The following is a 22,206-nucleotide window of genomic DNA, read 5'->3' as shown; positions in this document are numbered from 1 at the left end:
AGGAGACAACAACGCAAGTAAGTGCCAAAAAACTAGGTTCAAGTCCAATAGGTCATAGGTGTCAACAGGAAGTGCACAAAGGCAATGCATAGGGTGCATAGAAGCGATTATTATTTTATTATTAATACCATCAGGTGTGGAGGTGTTGGAGAGAGTGCTGGGTCTTTAGCTTCTTCTTAAAGATGGAGAGGGACTCAGCGGATCGAATGGAGTTCGGTAATTCGTTCCACCACCGGGGAACTACAGAAGAGTCGGGCTAGTGACTCGGGGCCCCGCTGTGGCGGAAGTGCCAGGCGCCTTCCATTGGCAGAGTCTACACTCAGCAGGTCTACACTCAGCGGGACTGAGTGTAGACCTGAATGAGGGAGTTCAGGTAGGCAGGAGCTGATTTGGTTGCTGTTCTGTACACGAGCATCAAGGTTTTGAATCTGATGCGGGCAGAAACTGGGAAGAACAGTGGAGAGATATGAACAGCGGAGGTAAGCGAACAGCCCAAAGAAAAAAGGAAAATGCAAACTGACGGGAAGTTTATACACTTTACACTGGGGGGAGGGGGGGATTCTGGAAATGATTTATTAAAATAGCATCGTCACATAAAATTCATAATACACGAGATTCACTTCTTGACATCAGAACTTTCACAAAGCAGAACACGACGACGTCTTGAAACAGTCGTACTGAAGAACACGTGAGAACTCTCCCATCACAGTACGCTTTGTGACAGGGTGGTCGCCCTGCTTAGAAAAAGGACAAATGGTCCTACGGTAAACCCAGTTCTCTGTAGTCCTGGTTTGGTAGTCCATCTTGAGAAACAGAACACGATGAAACTGATAAAATAAAACACAAAACACGTTTTTCAAGTCAGCAATTTAAATAGCAGAAGCATGGACATAAAAAAACAAAAAAAACCAGAATTTGACATTTGGGTTCGATTTTCACTGTTCTTTCATCCAACCATGTCCATCTCACCCACGAGCCCCAGGAGGGAAGCCTTTAAACCCACAGCTTCCTGAGGAAAATGCCAATGCAACAGCAGCAACAATGAAAAGCGACGTCTTTCTTCACAGACTCGAGACTCATGTCAGTGTTTGAGAACAACCCCTTCCCGGAGAGTAGCGTTCAACAGCATGCGCGGCTCACACAGCTGCTCTTTAAGGGTCCCTTTCAGAGTCCATCATAACTTCCACGTTGCAGGAGTCTTTCGCGACGCTATCCCCCAACCTCAGTTGTGTCTGGGTCGCATTTTCTTCATGCGGGCGGCTTTGGGTTTGGGGATGTACTGGTTGTTGGCTTGATGCTCCAGCTCCCTACTGAAGTACTGAATAGTTTTGTTCAACCCTTCTTCCAGGGGCACCTGCCAACAAAGCAGAACAGATACAAGGTAAGGGTGCTGCTAAGATAATACACTATGTCCGTTATATCAGTCAGTGAGTCTGTCAGTCATCTTTACTGATCACAGACAGTGCATGAGTGGTGAGTTTCTTCAGTAGGAGTTACATTTACACGTAAGTACAATGGCACAGTGGCATGTGCATGTGACACGATGGTCACAGTACAACAAGTAATATATACGAACAACCTCGACAGTTCAGAAACAACTTCCTGTTGATGAGACATGACTGGTGTACTAAAGATAAACTGCTGAATTTCTGGCTAGTAGTAGTACAGCGCAAAGTGGGTCCACGTACTATAACAAAAACACTAACATCACGTGAGCATGTCTAAAGATGGAGATGCTAACTGGCTAACAAAATGCTAACTGGCTAAAAGTAGTTTCAGGGCCATTAACATTTTGTGACCCTCAATCAGATAAATTCTTTATAGCGCAGTCGTCTGACAACGGAAAAAAAGATATGTCGATGACAACACCTTTATTGTGTTATACAGTATGTTGAAACACAAAAGCGATCGCACCCGTAATTACCTGCAATTTTTTAACATTGGAGGGTAATGGAGTAGCTAACTTTACCCCCGCTAAAATGAAGCAGATGTCAGCCACACCTGCAATTTAGGCAGTAAATCAAATAATCCTAATATGGATGTAAACATCTGGCTCTAATCCAGATGTAAACATTAGCGCCTTGTAATGTAAACTTTGTAGCCTTCTAAATATCAAAAAATGAAGATTTTCCGACATCTCTGAAGTTAACAACTTCTGCCAACATTGTCAGTGGGGTCTAACAACAAACTCCACATCTAAACGGGCGATATTATGAAGGTAAACAAACACGTTTGTTTATATGGAAAACACAATGCAGTTTGAACTGGCCAGCGCTGCAGCGAGTCGTATTACGTAGGGTCGAGCTACGGTCCACAGTGTCTCTATAGCGGCTTGTCCAACTGCCTCGACGTGACCCAAACCCTAAACTAGCAAACACGGTGCATGATTGATTACTTGTTAGTAGCTGAGTTTCACTCCAACTGTCGAGCAAATTTTAGGAGAAATCTTCGAAAGTCACAAAATATGAAATGCAGTTAGGTGGTTTCTTCAGATCTGTTTAAGCGAATAAAACCAAAAACATAATTTTACATGTCCTACGTCATATGTCCGTACTTCAACATGCACAAGAAAGATGGACCATGTAAGATTAGAGCTGCACCGATCCACTTTTTTCCGTTCTGATTTGATTCGGATACCTGAATTTGGATGTCTGCCAATATGGACCGATACCAATTAAAACAGCAAAAAACATACAAAAATACATCAAATTTAAATTGATTCCAAAGCGATTTATCTGAACTGTAGTTTAAGTAGGCTTCATATACTAACAGGTGCAGGAGGGCAAGTTGCTATGGCAACTTTTTTAATGAGCTAATTGACTTAGAGTCAAATTGCACTTTTTTCCCCTCTCCAAATTACCCAAAATAATTCCATTTTTGTTTTTTGTTTTTTTACAAAAAGACCCGTCCTGTAGTCATTTCAGGTTAAAATGCCAGAGATGTTTATATTTGTTGTTGGTGAAACTTATAAAACAACATGGACTAAAACCAACTGGAGACATATTGCTCCTGACTGACCTGGTGTGAGGGTGTCTGGTCCCTGACCAGCCCCGCAGCACTGACCCTGTTCTCTGAAGCCTTTACCTATGTGTACCATCCGCTGTTGGAATTTTTTATTCTCCATGCATCAATTAAACCAAATCGTGACAATAACCTGGAGAAAGTGATGGAAGCCTGTAAATGTGGTCCCTCACTTGTCCTGTCACGTCACAGGCGGATCCGCCGCTGCCTGCTCCCCGTCACTCTGCGCCTCCTGCCCGGGCTTGGCTGCCGAGGACGTTACACATGCAGCAGCGCCACTAACTCCACGCACGCTGGGTCCCTCTGACACAGTTATGTCGTCACTTACGGCCATTTTATCTTTCTCCGAATTATTGTGTTTTACATTTTGTTGTGTTTCACTTGTCTCCCCCCCCCTTGATTCAGCTGCGGCTTCCGCATCCTCCACTTCCTGCTTTCTATGCGGGCAAGCAAAGCGCTTTTGTCCCACGTGCCTGCACTCAAACTACTTCATACTACCTGAATTTACAGGTACCATGTTGGCTATGGGCTCAGCATTGCATTATTACATATTTATAATTCATAAAAACATCAGACTATGGAATCTGGATCGGTGTGGATCGGTAACGTCGGTCCGATATCCGATGAGTGAATTACATCAGTATCGGCACCCCATACCAATATTGGATCGGATCGGTCCCAACTCCAGTTAAGATTAAGAAACAGCTGATCATGGGATTAAATTCTACTCACCTTCCATTTTTTATTTCGACAAGTGTGTTTCCACTGCCCACTTAGCGCATAAACTAGCCACAAAAGCCCAAAACCCACTCAAGCGAGCATAAAAATGTTTGCGATACTGAAGATTTTGAATTTTGCTCTTTCCATCCAGCTTTTCTAACGTGACACTTCTTGATGCACATAAAAATGCTTTGATGAAAACATGGCTGCTGTGTGCCTCACGTACCACAGGTTCCCAACCCAGCATCATCTTCGCTTTGCGGATGTCAGGCCGTCGCCTCTGAGGATCGTCCTGGGCCTCTGGGAGGAACTGGATCTGACTGCCGCTTACTGTTGGTGTGTTTAGATACACATACATTCACACAGGGAGGAGACAGGAGGAAGAGGGGGGCCATGGTTAAAAGATTAATGACCTGACGGTGCACAATTTACACTCTGACATGGATCAGTGAACACGCGTGCTACGTTTTTACACAGAGAAACCAGCTTTTGCTTTCTCTGCCAAGTCCGCTGACAGTGGATGCTGGTGGAGTAACTGAGGGGGGGAGGGGGGAGGGATGTGGGAGACAGAAGACAGGCTGGGAGATAAGAGCCACAGAGGGAAAGGACATTACAGAACAGAGACAAAGCTGGGGATGATTGATGGGAACGACTGAGACGGCAGGGGGGAGGGACGAGAGGAAGAGATGCGACATGGACAGTGACAGCTGACGATCAATCTCCAAAACCTCACCGACTAGACTTTTGATGAGACGAGCAAACTCCAATATGGTGTGCTCCTCTGGGTTTCCCTGTGGGTAGATTTTATCTCCATCAGATCAGCGTCGGCACAGACAAACAGTTAACTCACTACTAAGAGATGTGTCTACACAGTCACCAGCAAGACCAGAGAACTGCATGGAAGAACAAAACTGGCAGCCTGTTTTAATTTTTTTTGTGTGCGTTTTAATTGTGATATTTGTGTTGGTTAGACCAGGCTGAGGACGACCAACTCACCAGGTTGACTGGACTGCTGATGTTGCTGTTCATCAGCAACACGAGGCCGTTCACCAGATCGCTACAGGGGGGAGAGAGAAAGAGTTGAGAGACTGAAATTGAGACTTTTCACGGTGGATTCATCGCTCATTTTTCCGTTCAAACTCTGCAGCAACAGTTTGTTGGACAGGCACTGCAGGTCGGTGTGAGAGACATTTAGCGCCTCTCTCAGGTTCTCTGTATACACAGCATATTTTGTATACTTGATATACTAAGTTGAAGCTCTCGGACATCTTGCCACAGGACATCATCAGCATCTGTATCAGGGATCAGGAACAATCTATTGTCATTTCATCTGTCATTTCTGTACTTGCGTACACACGAGAAACAAAATTTCGTTTCGCCCAGCCCACAGCAGTGCAACACAAAATATGAAAACACATATCCAAGATTTCCCAAAAACGACACCACCAAAAACAGAGAGAACAAAGCAAAAAAAAAAAACAACCCCACAAACAGTTAACAACACAGTCCATTCAGTGCAACACAGTCCAAAAAATTTTAATGTCCAGAGAACGAACACCAGCCAGGACGACTGTCGGAACTGCCGGTCTGCATGGGCTAGCAGTTAGTTTAGCCTGCCCTGCTTCCGCGTCCTGCCTTGGTGTTTCCTCTTCGGGTGCAACTCTGGGCAGGGCTGTGGTCCTTGGGCCCACCAGACACAGCAGACCAAGCTCCCTCAGCCGATCCAGTGCCAACTCTCCCAGCCATTAAATGATAGGCATTAACAGCATGATATAAAGACCAGGCGTAGCAAGGCAAGTCCAGGGAAGCCACAAAGGTTCAGGGTTCAGTGTTCATGCTTCACCACACATCATCCGTGTTTGTGAGGCCTTTGACCTTTCTTTCTGACTGGACATTAGCATGTTGCTCACACATACCCACCTTCTGTCTTTCATATGATAGGCCGTACATAAAAGCTCACATGGACATGAATGTACTTTATGTCTGTTACTTCACCATACTATATGTATTTCTGTGTGACAGCCTTCGTGTCCAAAACAAATTTCTCTAGGGACAAATCAAGTAATCTTGACACACATAGACAACCAATGATGATGTTTTAATATTCATTCAACTTTCATTCATTCATTCATTCATCTTCAGCCGCTTCTCTGGGGTAGGGTTGCGGTGGCAGCAAGCTAAGTAGGGCACTCCAGATGCCCTCCCCCCGGGAAGGTGCTCCAGCTCCTCCTGGGGGATTCCAAGGCGTTCCCAGGCCAGACTAGACATGTAGTCCCTCCAGCGAGTTCTGGGTCTACCTCGGGGTCTCCTCCCAGTTGGCCGCGCCCGGTAAACCTCCAAAGGAAGGTGCCCTGGAGGCATCCTAATCAGACGCCCGAACCAATTCAACTGGCTCCTTTCAACACGAAGGAGCAGCGGCTCTACTCCGAGCTCCCTCCGGATGTCCGAGTTCCTCACCTTATCTCTAAGGCTGAGCCCAGACACCCTACAGAGGAAACTCATTTCAGCCGCTTGTATCCGCGTTCTCACCCTTTTGGTCCCTACCCAAAGCTCATGACCATAGGTGAGGGTTGGAACGAAGAAGACTGACTGGTAAATCATTCAACTTTCAGCAGAATAAAAAACACAAGCGGAGGACAAACAACGGCAGTGGCATTACAGTTAGTTTCACTCGTGCACCATTAAAGGGTTTGCCAGATACAGGAGGATCATGTCCAAAACTTGTTCATACTGTCGCTCCATTATTGGTGGAAATAAGAAATATTCCTCCACATCATCCACAGATGTTCAATTAACACATTTTCTGTTATCTGAATTACCAGTTTAGTTTTCATGTATTTGTTTTCGTTTTCATCTCTGCTTTGATAAAGTAATTCTAGCTCTCTGGTCGCACCCTTCCTTCATCCCCACTGGTTGGAGGAACTACAAGTGATAGCGATGAGCTGTGCGATGAAATTCAGCAAGAGTTAAAACAGCTTCATCTTTGAAACAGTTGGAGTGCTAGTGGCGCTCGGTGCTAAAAAAACTTTGTTTTGGGTCAGGAGTGCTAAAAGCCTTTCCATAGAAAACAATACAAAAATACAGGCATCACTTTCTTACACGTGTCTGGTGGACATGTGGCCTACGGAGTTGACTGGATGCACATTTGTGTGAATTTTGTTGGTCCATTCAAACTGAAGGTAAAGGAGAAAGCAGTTGCTAGAAGTGCTGCATGTGTATGTATAATTTTAACCTAGCCGGTAACTAAGATTTTAATATGCTGGTGAATTTAATAATGTCCTACTTCATTGACTTGAATGCTGTTCATTACCAGGGCATTTGACAAGGTTCAAGGTTCAAACAAGATGAAAGTAAATTCAAGCAGCATGCACATTCCTTTGCTGCAATTTTTGTTCAGATATCAGATCAGATCACTCCCTGATGCACAGATGCAGGTACTGGAGCGGATGAGCAAACTTACTGATGTTGAAATAGAGCAGAGCTGCGGGTCAGCACGCATCTGTCACTGATCAAGCCTTGACAACTTGAGCAGGATATGTGAGACGCCGTGGACCAGACTGAGCGGACAAACCATTACGCCAGGTTCAGACAGGAAGTGGAAGCGCCGCGATATGTCAATTCTTGCGCGAGCAGGAGCCTGGCCTTTCACACCAGGGGCCGTATTACAGAAACTTCTTGACTTGCAGATCCTATCGTAACTGTTTGGTAACCATGGTAATTGGGGATAGGACCGGATTTAGGAAAAAAGCCATTTCAGATGAACAGTTCCTAAGTCAATGCTTCTATCCTAACTTCCATCCATCCATCCATCATCCAAACTGCTTATCCTGCTCTCAGGGTCGCGGGGATGCTGGATCCTATCCCAGCAGTCATTGGGCAACAGGCAGGGAGACTCCCTGGACAGACTGCCAGGCCATCACAGGGCTGACACACACACACACACACACCTAGGGACAATTTAGTATGGCCGATTCACCTGACCTACATGTCTTTGGACTGTGGGAGGAAACCGGAGCACCCGCTGGAAATCCACGTAGACATGGGGAGAACATGCAAACTCCACACAGACGACGACCTGGGACGACCTCCAAGGTTGGACTACCCTGGGCCTTGAACCCAGGAACCTTCTTGCTGTCAGGCGACCGCACTAACCACTGCGCCACAGTGCCACCTCTCCTAACTTGAGACAGGAAAAGTGTATAACACAAGCATCCTAACTTTAGGATCCCATTAAGCTGTCCTAACTTTCCCTTTTCCACCAGGTAGTGTTAGCTAACTTGCTCTTTTATTGCTTTTACACAACCAACAAAGTGTCAACAGGTGGAACTTATTCACTGAGAGGCTTATGAGAGGCTTATGAGAGGCTTATGAAAGGCTTAAGGCAAACCCGAACAATGTGTTGTGGTTTGATGACAAAACGCTCTTTAGTAGAAACAGGCTACCCTGGGCCAGAACCCTGCAGTTAGCTGAGGAACTATGACCGGCTTTGGAGAGGCCGACCCGGTGACGTGGGACTCTCCCGGCTGTGGTGGAACTGACAAAAGTGCTTCATTTTTTTGCAAAAGGAGATTTTACTATCTGCTACCTTAGCCCACTCTCTTTGTTTTATCTCCTGAATTGGCGTTGTTGTAAAGTTCCCCAAAACAACATTTTTGGACTTCTCTACAGACGTTCACCAACACCTCTAACTCATCTGTCTTGAAGTGCCCGTCGTTTCTGCTCCATTTTTTTGTACGTTTCAATGAGAAAAACAAACGGATAAAAGGTTGTTTAGCTCGGCGAGATGAGGAAAGTAGCATCGGTTGCTAGGTAACAGATATAAAAGTTGATAAGCAATGTTGGATTACTTAGGATTTCCTAACCCGAGGTAAGATAGGGTGAAGTAAGATAAGATAGGCTATCTAAAGTTAGTTAGGATTTGCTTCTGTAATACCAAATTTGGAAAAATCCCATCTTAGATCCTTCCTATCTTAAGACTTAAGATATCCACTTCCTGTAATACGGCCCCAGAAGCGCATTTTTCCGCACTGGCCAACAGGCAATTCTGCTCCTCCGCTCTTTTCTAATCCCACGTAGAGCAGATCTTTATCATGGGTGTGTGTGTGTATGTGTGTGTGTCTGCTCATCTCGCTCGCCCTCTGTTTCAAGATAACAGCGGGGAGAGGGGCAGGAAAATCAAAAGGGTTGGCAAGCATGGGATGCATACATCATTTATCAGAATCAGATCATTTATATCATATGTATCGTTTATATTGTTTATAATAATTTTCTCTTGCCAGAGTCGCTCGCCGTGTGTGGAGAGAAGCCAAAAATATCGTTGCAGATAGCGAGCTGGCCGTGAAGCTCTGCGCCGCGGTGCGTCCTGTCTGAACAGCCCAATTGGTTAAAAAAAACTTCTCAAACCCAGTGACAACTCCTCCAGTTAACAAGTGCAACTCGTTCTTTTAATTTTTCCAAACTAAAATTGACACCATCTACAGCAGCCTGACCACCTCCCCCGCCCTCTCCACCTCCCCACCAGTCCCCCCGCCCCCTTTACCCATTCAGTCCCTGTCAAAGTTCTCTCGTGTCCCCAATGGAGCTGTCCAACTTTATGGTAAGAATTAGAAGCTCCACTTGTGCTCTGGATCCCATCCCATCCCATCAAATCTTGTTAAGGACTTTCTCCCAGTTATCTCCTCACTCATCACAGAAATCATTAACTCCTCCTTCAGCTGATTTAGTCCCCCATATACAAACTTGCTGCTGTCACCCCCACCCTCAAAAAATCTGGACTCAACCCTGATATCATGAGCAATTTCTGGCCAATCTCCAATTTCCCCTTTCTGTCAAAAATACTAGAAGGTGTTGTTGTCTCGCAACTGAAAGCTCACCTCATCTCCAACGACCTGTTTGAACCATTTCAGTCTGGTTTCTGCTCACAGCACAGCACAGAACCAGCCCTCCCTAAAGTCATCAATGACCTCCTCCCCTCCACAGACTCTGGCCACCTCAGCATTCTCCTCCTCCTGCAGCTTTTGACATCATCAACCACACCGTTCTTCTCTCCTGCCTTGAATCCTCCCTCAACATCACCGTTACTGCCCTCTCCTGGCTAAAGTCATATCTCACAAACAGAAAACAGTTCATCAGCATCAACAACTGCAACTCCTTCCCAGCTCCTGTGTCCCAAAGTGTCCCCCAGGGTTCGGTGCTTGGTCCTCTGATGTTCATCCTTTACATGCTCCCCCTTGGTGACGTCATACATCCACTTCCAACTGCTACACCGATGACATCCAGCTCTACATCTCCACTAAATCTATCACCACTACATCTTACTCCAGTCTGACCAATTACCTCACTGAAATCAAATCATGAATGCAGGCCAACTATCTCAAACTGTGATAAATCTGACATTACCATCATCGGTCCCAAATCCCTTACCAAAACCCCCCACAACATCTGCCTTATCATTCAATAACTCTGCTCTGTCCCCCTCCACACACATCCGCAACCTTGGAATTAATTTTCGACAGCAACCTCTCCTTTGAACGCCTCATCAATCAAATCACCAGGACTGCATTTTTTCCACCTAAAAAACACAGCTCAACTCCACCCATCAATCTCTTTCTCTGTTGTTGAAACCTTGATCTAGGCCTTAATCACATCCAGAACTGACTACTGCAACAGCATTCTCCATGGCTCATGATCAAAAACTCCAGTACATGCAGAACTCTGCTGCCCACTTGTTCACCCACTCCCACGACCACATCACCCCTGTCCTCCAGAACCTGTCCCACAGTGGATCCAATTCAAAGTAATTTTCCTCACTCACAAAGCCCTCCATAACCAGAACCCTCCCAACTCACCGACCTCCTCCACTACCATACCCCTTCTCGCAGCCTTTGCTCCTCCGTCATCAACCTCCTGTCTCCACCACACAGGACCAAGCACCGGACCTGGGGCGACAGAGCCTTCTCCATAGCTGCCCCCTCCCTCTGGAATCCTCTCTCCAAACACATCAGAGACTGGACCGACCTGTCCACAAATCAAAACTCACCTCTTCAGAAATGCTTTTAATGTGTGATTAATGTTGTGTTTTATGTTTCTGGTGTGTTGCTTTTATGTTTATCTTTACAAATATAAAGAGTATTTTGAAAAGTGCTGTATAAATAAAATACATTATTATTATTACCAATATAGGCGCCAAAAGGAAGTGGGCGGTGCTTCCGCCTCCTGTCTGAATGCGTATCAGATGCGTTTTTTACTCACACATCACATACAACAGATACACTCTCATTTTAATCTATGCAGCTATATAACCCGCTCTGTGTAGGCTCACGTCTCAGCTGCGTCTCACGGGAGTAAACCCAACCTTAAGTGTTTATTTATGCATCAGGTCTATTTAAAACAAAAAAAAGTTCCCCCTTTTTCTCCCCAATTGTACCCATCCAACTACCCCACTCTTCTGAGCCATCCTGGTCGCTGCTCCACCCTCTCTGCTGACCCAGGAAGGGATGCAGACTACCACATGCCTCCTCCCATACATGTGGAGTCGCCAGCCGTTTCTTTTCACCTGACAGTGAGGCGTTTTGCCTGGGGGACGTAGCACGTGGGAGGATCATGCTATTCCCCCCAACCCCCCCCCCCCGAACAGGTGCCCCGATTGACCAGTGGAGGTGCTAGTGCAGTGACCAGGACACGTACCCACATCCAGATTCCCACCCACAGACACAGCCAATTGTGTCTGTTCAAGTCTTCTTTTTTTTTAAATTTATTTCTGATTTTTCCCTTTTTTCTCCCAATTTAGAGGCCAATCGGTCCCTATTTTAGTTCAAACACCCACCCTCGTATTGCATGTGTTTGCCAACTGCATCTCTCCGGCTGGCAGTCTCGAAGGAGACGCCTCGCCACTTCCGTGACAAGGCGACTCCAGGCCGAACCACTGCTTTTCCCCACACACCCAGAGACGTATTCATGTGACGAACACAAGACGACTCCGCCCCCCTCCCGAAGACAGCGTTGCCAATTATTGCTGCTTCATCGAGTCCGGCCATAGTCGGATCTGACGAGACCGGGGCACGAACCCCGGTCCCCTGGGGATAACTGCATCGACACAAAGCCAGTGCTTAGACTTCTACACCACCGCGGAAAAGTCTATTTTTTGACAATACGGGTGTGAACATGAAGTTGATGCCCAATAAAAAGGCAATGAATTAAAATATCTATCTACATTTTGTAACTAGGCTATTAGTTATTTCAAATGATGGGTTTACTACACTTTATTATATATCTTAGGTTTTTATCATTATTTTACCATTTTAATTCATGAAGTATTATATTATCATATATGAAATCAGAGGCGCCGATCCCATTGGGGCTCCGGTGCTTGATCACCCACCGAAAAGGTTGAGCACCCGTGGAGAAAAAGTTAAATTGTTTGCGTAGCTACTGCTCTTGGGTGTACTGAAAGAGTACACACTACACACACGGCATAGTGTTAAGTTGTGAATGTGGTCGTGTGCACGTAAATGCGGCGTTATGGTATCCATATGTATAGGGTTTCCTTTTGCTTAGATATTGCTACCGGTTGTGGTATTAGACACGTGAGTGACGTCGTGTTAAGTTGTGGCCAATGCGTATGTAAGTACAACCCCCTCAAGACTCTGTACTGGTATGGTGTACCCTGTTATTATCTGTAGCAGAACAGTGTTGTATTTCGTTGCGGTTTGTGTCTACATCCAACAGGCGACAGCAGCCCAGTAAGCCTACAGCATGGTAATCCTAACCCTACCCCTAGTAAGCCTACAGCATGGTAATCCTAACCCTAACCCTTGTAAGCCTACATCATGTTAATACTAACCCGAACCCTAGTAAGCCTACATCATGGTAATCTTAACCCTAACCCTAGTAAGCCTATATCATGGTAATCCTAACCCTAACCCTAGTAAGCCTATATCATGGTAATCCTAACCCTAACCCTAGTAAACCTATATCATGGTAATCCTAAACCTAACCCTAGTAAGGCGACATCATGATAATCCTAACCCTACCCCTAGTAAGCCTACATCATGGTAATCCTAACCCTACCCCTAGTAAGCCTACATCATGGTAATCCTAACCCTACCCCTAGTAAGCCTACATCATGGTAATCCTAACCCTAACCCTAGTAAGCCTACATCATGGTAATTACTAAAACACGAGCAATTGAAGTGATTTTGTGACACTCATCACCTTGGTGGTATTCACTTCATAACTTGGGCACCCGCAGGCAAAAACATAAATCGTTGGCTATGTATGAAATTAATATTATTATATATGAAAGCAGTAACCCAAACGCAAGGATCTATGGGTATGCAAATGAAGGGAAGTGGGGGAAGAAAGCACAGAATCCCAAAGCTTATCCACCACAGACGACATGAAACTAATTATCGAAGCAGAGAAGTAAAAAGAGTTGTACGACCCGAAGAACCCATTCAATGAAGACAACCCCACGAAAGACGAGGCATGGAAGGACACTGGAGCAGTGCTGCAAGCAACAGGCGAGTACCTTTGTGATGGAAATACGTTGTTATTTTTACGTAATAGCAGCTAGCCTACTAGCAGCCGGACAGTTGTTTACAGGGCGCGGCCTCAGCTTGATTACAAAAGGCTATAATTTTATAGCTTCTTACGATATAAATTACATGCTGGTTAGACGTCAGCTTCTAAACTTGTCTGGCAATGCCTGTAATCAAGCACTGTCTATTTTTGGATCCCCCCCCTTTTTTTCTCCCGAATTGTATCTGGCCAATTACCCCACTCTTCTGAGCCGTCCCAGTCGCTGCTCCACCCCCCTCTGCTGATCCGGGGAGGGCTGCAGACTACCACGTGCCTCCTCCCATACATGTGGAGTCACCAGCTGCTTCTTTTCACCTGACAGTGAGGAGTTTCACCAGGGGGACGTAGCGCGTGGGAGGATCACGCTATTCCCCCCAGTCGCTAGTGCAGCGACCAGGACACATACCCACATCCGGCTTCCCACCCGCAGACACGGCCAATCGCGTCTGTAGGGACGCCCGACCAAGCTGGAGGTAACACGGGGATTCGAACCGGGGATCCCTGTGTTGGTAGGCAACGGAATAGACCACCACACTACCCGGATGCCCATCAAGCACTTATTAAACAAAATATATGTAGGCCTACACATAGGCTATCAAATAAGAATTGAAATTACTGAAATCCTTTCCCTCTACAGTACGTGGTTCTGTGGATGTCACGTACATAATTTATTTGTCGCCCCTCAGTTAAGCAAAGAAACTTGCAGTAATGTACAAGCCTTGTAAATGCCCATTTGTTTACGCTGAGCAATAATAATAATAACTCAGCTCAAATCACAGAATGATTTTATTATGACAATAAAACAGAAGACATGAAATGATGACAGTGTTACCAATACGGATTATTACAGAAGGAAAAATAATCACATTTAAAATTTAACACTCAACTTATACACTCACTGGCCACTTTATTAGGTACACCTTGCTAGTACCGGGTTGGACCCGCTTTTGCCTTCAGAACTGCCTTAATCCTTCGTGGCATAGATTCAACAAGGTACTGGAAACATTCCTCAGAGAGTTTGGTCCATATTGACATGATAGCATCACGCAGTTGCTGCAGATTTGTCGGCTGCACATCCATGATGCGAATCTCCCGGTCCACCACATCCCAAAGGTGCTCTATTGGATTGAGATCTGGTGACTGTGGAGGCCATTTGAGTACAATGAACTCATTGTCATGTTCAAGAAACCAGTCTGAGATGATTCGAGCTTTATGACATGGCGCGTTATCCTGCTGGAAGTAGCCATCAGAAGATGGGAACACTGTGGTCATAAAGGGATGGACATGGTCAGCAACAATACTCAGGTAGGCTGTGGCGTTGACACGATGCTCAATTGGTACTAAGGGGCCCAAAGTGTGCCAAGAAAATATCCCCCACACCATTACACCACCACCAGCAGCCTGAACCGTTGATACAAGGCAGGATGGATCCATGGACGCCAAATTCTGACCCTACCATCTGAATGTTGCAGCAGAAATCGAGACTCATCAGACCAGGCAACGTTTTTCCAATCTTCTATTGTCCAATTTTGGTGAGCCTGTGCGCATTGTAGCCTCAGTTTCCTGTTCTTAGCTGACAGGAGTGGCACCCAGTGTGGTCTTCTGCTGCTGTAGCCCATCTGCCTCAAGGTTCGACGTGTTGTGCACTCAGAGATGCTCTTCTGCATACCTCGGTTGTAATGAGTGGTTATTTGAGTTACTGTTGCCTTTCTATCAGCTCGAACCAGTCTGGCCATTCTCCTCTGACCTCTGGCATCAACAAGGCATTTTCGCCCACAGAACTGCCACTCACTGGATATTTTCTCTTTTTCGGATCATTCTCTGTAAACCCTAGAGATGGTTGTGCGTGAAAATCCCAGTAGATCAGCAGTTTCTGAAATACTCAGACTAGCCCGTCTGGCACCAACAACCATGCCACGTTCAAAGTCACTTAAATCACCTTTCTTCCCCATTCTGATGCTCGGTTTGAACTGCAGCAGATCGTCTTGACCATGTCTACATGCCTAAATGCATTGAGTTGCTGCCATGTGATTGGCTGATTAGAAATTTGCGTTAACGAGCAGTTGGACAGGTGTGCCTAATAAAGTGGCCGGTGAGTGTATATATTCCTATTCACATATTTAGAGCAGTCATCAATCCCTTTGCCAGTGTATTCCACTGGTTGTATCACGCTGTCCTGCCATGACACACTGCCCTATGGTGAGTTAGAAAGGGTACAAAAGATCTCCCTTATAGCAAAGGCTGCCCTTGAGCCCCCCCCCCCCCCCGTCTCTGAGAGTATGCATCTACATCCCCATCTGATGTCCCTCATCTAATAGTCTTTGTGAGTCACTTGGTGTCAGCAAGAAGTTATGGATGCAGGCAGCCATAACCATTGTGTCCACTCTGTCAGGCTGCATCTTGATTCTTTGGTAGAATACCCTCCATCTTGATGCCAGGATGCCAAATGCATTCTCAACTACCATTCATGCCCGAGACAACTGGTAGTTCAAAATCCTCTTCTCTTTTGTGAGGTTGTGGCCAGGGTACAGTCTCATCAGCCAAGTTTTCAGTGGGAAAGCAGCATCTGCCACTATGATGAATGGCACATCATCAAGTCTATCTGCACCGGGCAAAGGGCAATTCGGTGGCACATGAAGGGATCAAGTTTTTACCCCATGTCCAAGGATTGCATACCCCCCCACCCCCCACCCCCAAATCACTGGTTCTCCCAAAGTCTACAATCTGGATCACCAAGAATCGGTAGTCCGCATCAACAAGAGCAAGAAGAACAATCAAAGATGTCTTCTTTTAGTTGAGAAAACTGGCTGCCTGAAAGAGGTGGTGGTGCCTAGATCAGCACGTTTTCCATCCAGTGCCCCAAGGCAATTTGGGAAATTACATTTCTCCCAAAACCTCTGTGCAATACTCCTCCATGTCTCCTGTTTTGGCTTGGGTAGTAGATAGCCCTCCATCATCAGTGTTTCTATAGCTTCACACACCAGGTGTACCAAGTCTGCTACAGTCTCAACACCAAGTCAATAGCTGAAAGCAAGACTCAGAAAGGACTCGCCTTAGCAATAAATCTAGAAAGAAAAAAAGAGGGGAAAAAGTTAATTATGTATGTATTCACACTTTTTTGCTTATTTTCAGCAAATGACTGCAAGATAAGATGGAAATGTCTCGGAGATGCACTTGTCTGCAAAAAAAAAAGAAAAAAGAGCCTGCCAAGTGGGTCAGAATCAGAATCAGAATCAACTTTAATGGACAAGTGTGCCTTTGCACACAAAGAATCTGACTCCGGTTCACAGCAGCTTCTAGCACTTGCAGACATCACTCACAAAAAAGGGGGAAAAAGAAACGAGACAAAAAACAAAAAATAGAAAAACAAATAGAACAACAGGACATTGGAGGCAAGCATGTATGCACAACAGGTATGTTGCTACTATACGGGGTTTTGTTATAGTTGAGTAATCACCATACAGCATACATTATTGCTTATATACTATATTGCCCATACACTAGACCATATACCACACCACAACTCCGCAACCCATATACAATGCTGTATACTACCACTATATTACACTATATTACCTTATGTACCAGAGGTATACACTTTAATATATTCATCTACCATCCACCTCACAACTACATACTATATTATACACCTATGTTACAACCACAACAATAACAGCAATAATTTGTAACCAGTATACAGCAGTTGTATGTGTATTTACAATTATACATTTGTATTGCACATCTGGTTTAAAGAGGTAGTGCACATCATAAATATGTAGGTGAGATATTTTGACCACAGGGGGCTCTTTACAAAGTATCATATTTACATAATAAGTGTCTGTTCCTGCACCATGCTGTAAAGTATTCATGAGAGCTAACCTGCGGGGGGAAACTGTTCCTATGTCTGGTGGTTTTGGTGCCCATTGCCCTGAAGCGATTGCCAGAGGGTAGGAGTTTAAACAGACTGTGGCCTGGGTGTGTATGTGTGTGTGTGTGTGTGGGGGGGGGGTGTCTGTGCTGAGTCTGCCCTCCGTTTCTGGGCTCTAGAGGTGTACAAGTTTTGCAAGGTGGGCAGGGGAGTGCCTATGATTTTTTTTCCTGCTGTCCTTACTGTTGGCTGCAGTCTGTTCCTATCCCGGTCTTGTTGCTGCTCTGAAACAGACCGTGATGGATGTGCACAGCAAAGAGTCAATGACTGTGGTGTAGAACTGGCTCAACAGCTCCTGTGGCAGGCCAAATATCCTCAATTGCTGCAGAAACAACATCCTCTGCCTGGCCTTTTTGAGGATGGAGTTGATGATGGTCTCCCACTCCAGGTCTTTGAAAATGGTAGTTCCCAGAAACTTGAGGTTCCCCGCAGTTGACACAGGGCTGTTCAATATTGTGAGAGAGAGCAGTGCTGAGGGGTGTCTTCTAAAGTCTACTGTCATCTCCACAGTCTTGAATATGTTCAGCTCCAAGTTGTTCTGACTACACCAGAGCACCAGCCGCTCAACCTCCCGCCGATATGCAGACTCGTTGCCATCCTGGATGAGTCCGATGACTGTAGTGTTGTCTGCAAACTTCAGCAGTTTAACAGCTGGGTCCCTGGAGGTGCAGTTATTGATGGAGAGGGAAAAGAGCAGTGGGGAGAGGATACAACCCCGGGGAGCACCAGTGCTGACTGTCCGTATACTAGAAGTGACTTCCCCCAGCCTCACCTGCTGTTTCCTTCCTGTCGGGAAGCTGGTGATCCACTGACAGATGGTGGGGGATACAGTAAACTGGGAGAGTTTGGAGGAAAGGATTTCTGGAATAATGGTGTGGACCGCCAAGCTGAAGTCTACAAACAGGATCCTTGCATATGTTGCTGGGCAGTCAAGGTGTTGCAGGATGTAGTACAGTCCCATGTTGACTGCATCATCCACTGACCTGTTTGCCCAGTAGGCAAACTGTAGGGGGTCCAGCAGGTGTCCTGTGACGTTTTTCAGGTGGGACAACACCAGTCGTTCGAAAGTCTTCATGACCACAGACATCAGAGCGACAGGCCTGTAGTCATTTCAGTCCTGTGATGGAGGGTTTCTTTAGGACCGGGATGATGGTGGAGCGTCTAAAGCAGGAGGGGACTTCACACAGCTCCAGGGATCTGTTGAAGATCTGCCTGAAGGTTGGAGCCAGTAGGTAAGCACAGGCTTTAAAACAGAATGGGGGGACCCCATCTGGATCCGGTGCTTTCTTGGTCTTCTGTCTCTGGAAAAGCTGGCTCACATTCTCTACACGTATCTTGAGTGCAGCCTGAGTAATGGTGGTGGGGGGGGGCTCTCAGAGATGTGATGGGGTTGTTGTCATTGGACTGGAGAGGGTGAGGGATGTGATGTCTTTCTCAAATCTGCATTAGAAGACATTCAGGTGTCAGCCAGGTCTTTGTTTGCCTCAGCATGGGGGGATGGTCCTCTGCAGTTTGTGATGTCTTGCAGGTCCCTCCACATTGACGCAGGGTCGTAGCCAAGCTACACAAAGCTGTTTTTCAGCTTTTCAGTGTAGCTTCTTTTAGCCACTCTGATCTCCTTTGTCAGTGAATTTCTGGCCCGCTTGTACAGGGCTCTATCCCCACTGCTGTAGGCATCCTGCTTGGTCTGCCGAAGTGGTCTTAGTTTGGCTGTGAACCAAGGCTTGTTGTTGTTGTATGTGCAGAAAGTCTTGGTAGGCACACACACGTCTTCACAAAAACTAAAGTAAGATGTCACAGTGTAAGTTAGTTCATCCAGGTTGCCAGTTGCAGCTTCAAATACACTCCATTGCATGCAGTCAAAACAGTCTTGCAGTTCCTGTTTTGATTTGCTGGTCCATTTCTTCTGTTTTAACCACAGGCTTTGCCAATTTGAGTTTCTGCCTACAGGTTGGAATAAGATGCTGCCTAGGGGACAGAGTAGTATGCATCTTTAAGAATTGTGTAGCAGTTTTCCAGTGTATCATTTTCCCTGGTGGGACAATTAATATGCTGTCTGTATTTTGGTAGTTCGTGGTATAGTTTTGCTCTGTTAAAGTCTCCAAGCATTATGAAAAGTGAGTTTTTGTTCCAAGCCGTTAATCTGGTTGGCCAGGGTTTACAGTGTGCCATTCACACTGGCCTGGGGTGGGATGTAAACACCAACCAGGATGAAGGATGAAAACTCCCGCAGTGAATATAATGGCTTGCAGTTTATGGCTCCAAGCCATTTTATTCACTGCGGGAGTTTTCAGGGGTCAGGGGAAGACATACAGAAACAGTGGAAATACACCCAGGTGATGGCTTTCCGGCTGCCTTATATCTAGCCAAGAAGGTAAACATCTTCTTTATGTGTTGCAACAAAAATATTTTTAATCATAATTCAGTACGATATAGAATATAACATAACCAAATGTATAAACACACCTCTCTCTCTCTCTGTCTCTTTCTCTCTATGTATGCATATATTGGTAATAATCATAAATATTTTGTTTTAGCTCTAAAAGCAACCTGCAGCCAAGCATCTCATTCAAAGACTCTCCAGACCCCAGTGAGCAACAAGGTGTCAATGAGGAAAGCAGATAATCTGCATCAACAGTTTGACCATTTGGGCTGGAGCGGGCCACCTCAGCTCCACTCATGGACACCCAGGAGCAGCAGGCCACCACAGCACCTGTTGTGAATCCCCAGGGTGTCAAGCGAAACCCACCTAGCAACAACATCAAGGCCCTCAAGCCAAACTCCTTCCACCTCTGCACAGCAGGTTCAGCACAGTACAGTAGAGGGCACTGGATAGTGTGGAGCAAAGGCCACCAGAACCACCATCCAAACAGTCTGTGCCAACCGATGACGAAGAAATGTACCACTTTGCCCTAAGTTTGGTGCCAATATTAAACCAGCTAAACTGAAAGGGTAAAAAGGAGGCCAAAATCAGGATTTTAAATTCACTGGATGAAACTGAGCCATCCTCCTCCACCCTTGCCCAAGTTGCTGCCTCTCACCCACCACCACCACCACCACCACCACAGCACTGGCAAGAGTATCATTTCCATCCAATTCCCAGTACCTCGTCTCTCAGTTACCCATCTGCTCCAATAAGACCTCTGACAAGGCAACTGCTAGAGCCAAGTGAGCCTGACTGAGACATATGGGACTTAAACACAGACTATGGGGAAATTATAAAGGCTGTGCCTAATAATTTTTAACTTTGTGTAGTGCCCTTTGACATACATTTTGCCACGTACATAGTTACCCCATGTGTTTATGATGCCCTCAATTTGTTTGCTACATTTAAAAAAAATTAAGGGCTGTTTTACATTTGGTTTGAATTTTATATCTTTACAAATAAAAGTCTTTTTTGGTTGTGAACCAAATAACTTACCTATGCTTATTTGTGTGATTTTAAACAAGCAAAGTGAGATTATTTGGATTAATGTTCCTATATTTCACCGTTATTGGGAGATGAAAATAAACAGAATACATGCCTAGGATATCCTCTTACCTGACGGCAACAGTAAGCCTTGGAGTTGTCTGCCGATAATTATCCATTTGCCAGGCACTTGTACCAAAGTACCGGGATGGCGGCGCTCATTGTCCAGTTGTAGCTCTGACACCCGGTGGTATAAATTCACATGCGTTCGCCTCCTGTGATTGACAGGGTGGACCCACCATCTTGCTCTTCATCTTCAGATTCTACACAGTAGTAGCAACAGAGCGAGCGCTCCTCTTCTTCTGTTTACAGCTGGCGCTGTCCATGACACACAAAATCGGCAAATTAATGTATTTAACAGCAGGCTTCCTAAAATGGAGACTACTGCAAAAACAAAACAAAACAAGGCTATGGTAAACATATTCTTATAGCTATGACAGACAAACTGCTTTTGTAAGCAGCAGCTGATGGCTCTGTAGGCTATAATATGAAATAGCTTACTTCACCATCAGGTTCAGTATAAAATTATGAATGACTTGTTGCATCAGTTTGGATGGAAAAATAGATCAGGAATACTCACACACGTCAAGGGAAAATGGCACACTGCACAGAAAGTTTGGCTGCGTCCTTGCTGCTCAATGCCTTCAAATACGCGGACAAGACGGAGCCGGTACAGACGGTCAGTATAGACGTGGTTTACCACAGTGGAAGCATGAGAAATGGAGATCCATCATCTCGCCCTCCAAACAATCTCGTCTTCAAGTTGCGGTGCAGAACTCCTCTGTCCCCCTGACAACCTCAGCGATGGAGGAGGCTGGTATAGGTTGCGATGTTCCGTGCTGCAGTCACGGCGGGCTCCACTTCCATCATTCTGGATTTGACGTCGTCGTCGTGTGTCATGTTGCGAGTGACGCAAAAGACGGTCTGAAATCCGATTTGGGCGGCCAGAGCGTCCGGACTGGGATGCATCTGTTTGGAATCGCATTTCAAACCACCTCCAAAAGTGGTTTAGATCCAATTTGCAAAAATTGCATTTCATGTGTTTTTTTTGTGTTTTTTTTTGCTGTCCAGACTTTCTAAAATCAATCTGGACACAATCTCAATACGCCAAAAACTGGATTTGGGCTGGCAGTCTGAACAAGGCATTAGATACCCGCCCCTTCCTTGCAACCGACTGAGCATTACTGTATGAATTCATGTTGGGAAGTTGGGCATGGCAACATGGAGCGACCATGCTGTACTCTCAACAAATACTACCAACCTGGTTGCGTGGCATTTAAGTTTCTTGACTCTTGAGCAGGGGAAACAAGGTGAAAGTTAAGGTTCCTCATTGATTTTGACTGTTAAACGTGTTACCATATTGTCTACCTTGCCCGCTCGGCACCTGATTCACACCTTAAGAGGAATCCCTCCTCCGATGCTGCTCCTCAGGGTTCTCCCACTGTTTTCTGTAAAAAACTTTTCCTCCTGCGGTGTTTTCTCTCATCTG

General features: G+C 45.7%; 1 protein-coding gene and 1 long non-coding RNA gene across 3 annotated transcripts in view; both read right to left on the bottom strand.

Annotated features, from left to right (window-relative positions):
• Window positions 1–549: 549 nt before the first annotated feature.
• Window positions 550–22,206, bottom strand: part of uxs1 (UDP-glucuronate decarboxylase 1) — a 109,130-nt gene continuing 87,473 nt past the window's right edge. For both annotated transcript variants that reach the window (XM_056289404.1, XM_056289405.1), the window contains 4 exons: window positions 4,738–4,798; window positions 4,475–4,532; window positions 3,968–4,071; window positions 550–1,354 (listed from right to left, as the gene is read on the bottom strand). In XM_056289404.1, the coding sequence (XP_056145379.1) occupies window positions 1,223–1,354; window positions 3,968–4,071; window positions 4,475–4,532; window positions 4,738–4,798 (355 nt within the window). In that variant the 3' untranslated portion in view covers window positions 550–1,222. The remainder of the gene's footprint in view (window positions 1,355–3,967; window positions 4,072–4,474; window positions 4,533–4,737; window positions 4,799–22,206) is intronic.
• LOC130120712 (uncharacterized) lies at window positions 16,305–21,537 on the bottom strand. The gene is made up of 3 exons (XR_008811003.1): window positions 21,298–21,537; window positions 20,790–21,035; window positions 16,305–16,385 (listed from the first exon to the last, which is right to left on the bottom strand). It is a non-coding gene; the product is annotated as an uncharacterized LOC130120712 (long non-coding RNA).

Source organism: Lampris incognitus, chromosome 11 (genome assembly GCF_029633865.1).
Source record: "Lampris incognitus isolate fLamInc1 chromosome 11, fLamInc1.hap2, whole genome shotgun sequence".
Taxonomy (NCBI): Eukaryota; Metazoa; Chordata; class Actinopteri; order Lampriformes; family Lampridae; genus Lampris; species Lampris incognitus.
This window is presented reverse-complemented; position numbering and strand designations above follow the sequence as displayed.